At 32.6% G+C, this 1,693-nt stretch overlaps 2 protein-coding genes across 2 annotated transcripts in view; one reads left to right on the top strand and one right to left on the bottom strand.

Annotated features, from left to right (window-relative positions):
• The window catches only part of LOC119585225 (monomeric sarcosine oxidase-like), a gene marked incomplete in the record, with an annotated part of 15,411 nt that overhangs the window by 2,893 nt on the left and 10,825 nt on the right, over positions 1-1,693 (top strand).
• The window catches only part of LOC119585224 (monomeric sarcosine oxidase-like), a gene marked incomplete in the record, with an annotated part of 5,202 nt that overhangs the window by 1,922 nt on the left and 1,587 nt on the right, over positions 1-1,693 (bottom strand). Inside the window, 5 exon segments of the mRNA XM_037933883.1 lie at positions 8-90; positions 386-571; positions 726-848; positions 981-1,164; positions 1,409-1,544. Of these exon segments, the coding sequence (XP_037789811.1) occupies positions 8-90; positions 386-571; positions 726-848; positions 981-1,164; positions 1,409-1,544 (712 nt within the window).

The following is a 1,693-nucleotide window of genomic DNA, read 5'->3' on the forward strand; positions in this document are numbered from 1 at the left end:
CTCTCACCATCTGGGTATTTGATAGGAGGCAGGACATAAGCACCATCAAGATTTTCAAATGCACATCTCGTCACTATTGTTGGCATTGTTCTGAAATGTTGATATTTTTTCATTATCATTACTTTAAACATGAATGCATGATGGCCATTCATTCATGACTAAGTTTAACTTTACATAGCCTCTCCAAGTTGCATTTCATTAAACTGATATAACACTTCAAATATCTTTGACTGATATACTGCTATCATTTCAATTTCACCATTTCAATAATGTAATAGCAGAAAAAATAAACTGAAAAAGCACCAAATTTGTTTGAATATTTCAGCTTGTAAATTTCTGACAAGAGTAATAACCAATCATAAATAAATATAGATTTGCCTCTTACTTCAGTCTTTGAGCTTCTTCTTCTGAAATCCTTAGAAATGATACTGTTTGAGTTCTGAGCTCAAGGTCTGGGACTAAACCTGGTGCAACATGCCTGAAGAGGGGCTTTAGGCCTGCAAATCCACCAGCAGCAACCAAGACATTGGCACAGCGAAGCTTGTCACCACACTCTGTTTCAATTACCCACCTATAGAAGAAGAATCATACACTAAAATACCTTTTCTATGATTATTTCTTCTTCTACCTTATTCCTCAGTGTAACCATACAAAGAATATCATCAAGACTCCAAGCAATAATACATATAAAATTTATCACAACTTTACTTTGAACTACCTCTTACCTGTGTCCAGAATGTGTAGCAAACTGAATAGTAGATACAATTTTCTGAACAACTTGGGCTCTATTCTGTCTGGCAGCCATCTGATGTGCTTTCACAAGTTGCCTTGGATTGATAAAACCTGCACTGATACACAGATTGTTATATATTAAGTACTATATTAAGTACCTACTAAAAGATTATCATTAATTCAGTGTATACAGAACTATAATTACCATTTGATTATTTTTAATTTCTTTAAAATAAAACAACACATACTTATTTCTTTCCCAAAATACAAATGCATTCTCAGGTATTTCTAAATAAGGAAAGACTGTCTTCCAAGACATTGTAATATCTTCAGCAGCAAGACCACTTTTTTGGCTTCTCTCCATGGCAATGGAAAATTCATTTTCATCTTTTGTTACAAACACAAACCCAGACTCTGTGTAGAAGTTAATGCCTGAAATAGAACAGGCAAAATGTAATGTGTTTACTCTTTCAAGTTGTATTATTTGATACACAAAAAATATTTATACCAAGGTAATTGGTTTGGTTATTAGATAATATATATATTTTTTATGAATGTGAAGAAAGAAAAATTGTACACTCAAAGGTTTCACTACACTGCTTTTTATAACTGAAATCCATATTATATTTCAAGCCTTATGATCAAGTCAGATAATGTTGAACCTTTCCATACTTACCAGTTTTTTTCTCTATGGTCCTAAATCTGTCAATGGATTTGGTAGCAAGGACTGACCAAGTGTGGTCAAAAGCTACTCGGCGGCATATTCGACCTTCATCAAACCAGCATCCAAATATTTCATGGCCTTTACGAGACTGTAGATTGTTTTGTTTTGTATTAATTGAAAGTATTACTGTTATCTTACTCTTTATTCTAATATTGTCAAAATCAAAATTTAGTTTATAGCTTCAAATACTGTAATGTACTAGCAATGATAAATATATATATGCCCAATCATCACTGT

Source organism: Penaeus monodon, chromosome 19, assembly GCF_015228065.2.
Source record: "Penaeus monodon isolate SGIC_2016 chromosome 19, NSTDA_Pmon_1, whole genome shotgun sequence".
In the NCBI taxonomy this organism is placed as follows: Eukaryota; Metazoa; Arthropoda; class Malacostraca; order Decapoda; family Penaeidae; genus Penaeus; species Penaeus monodon.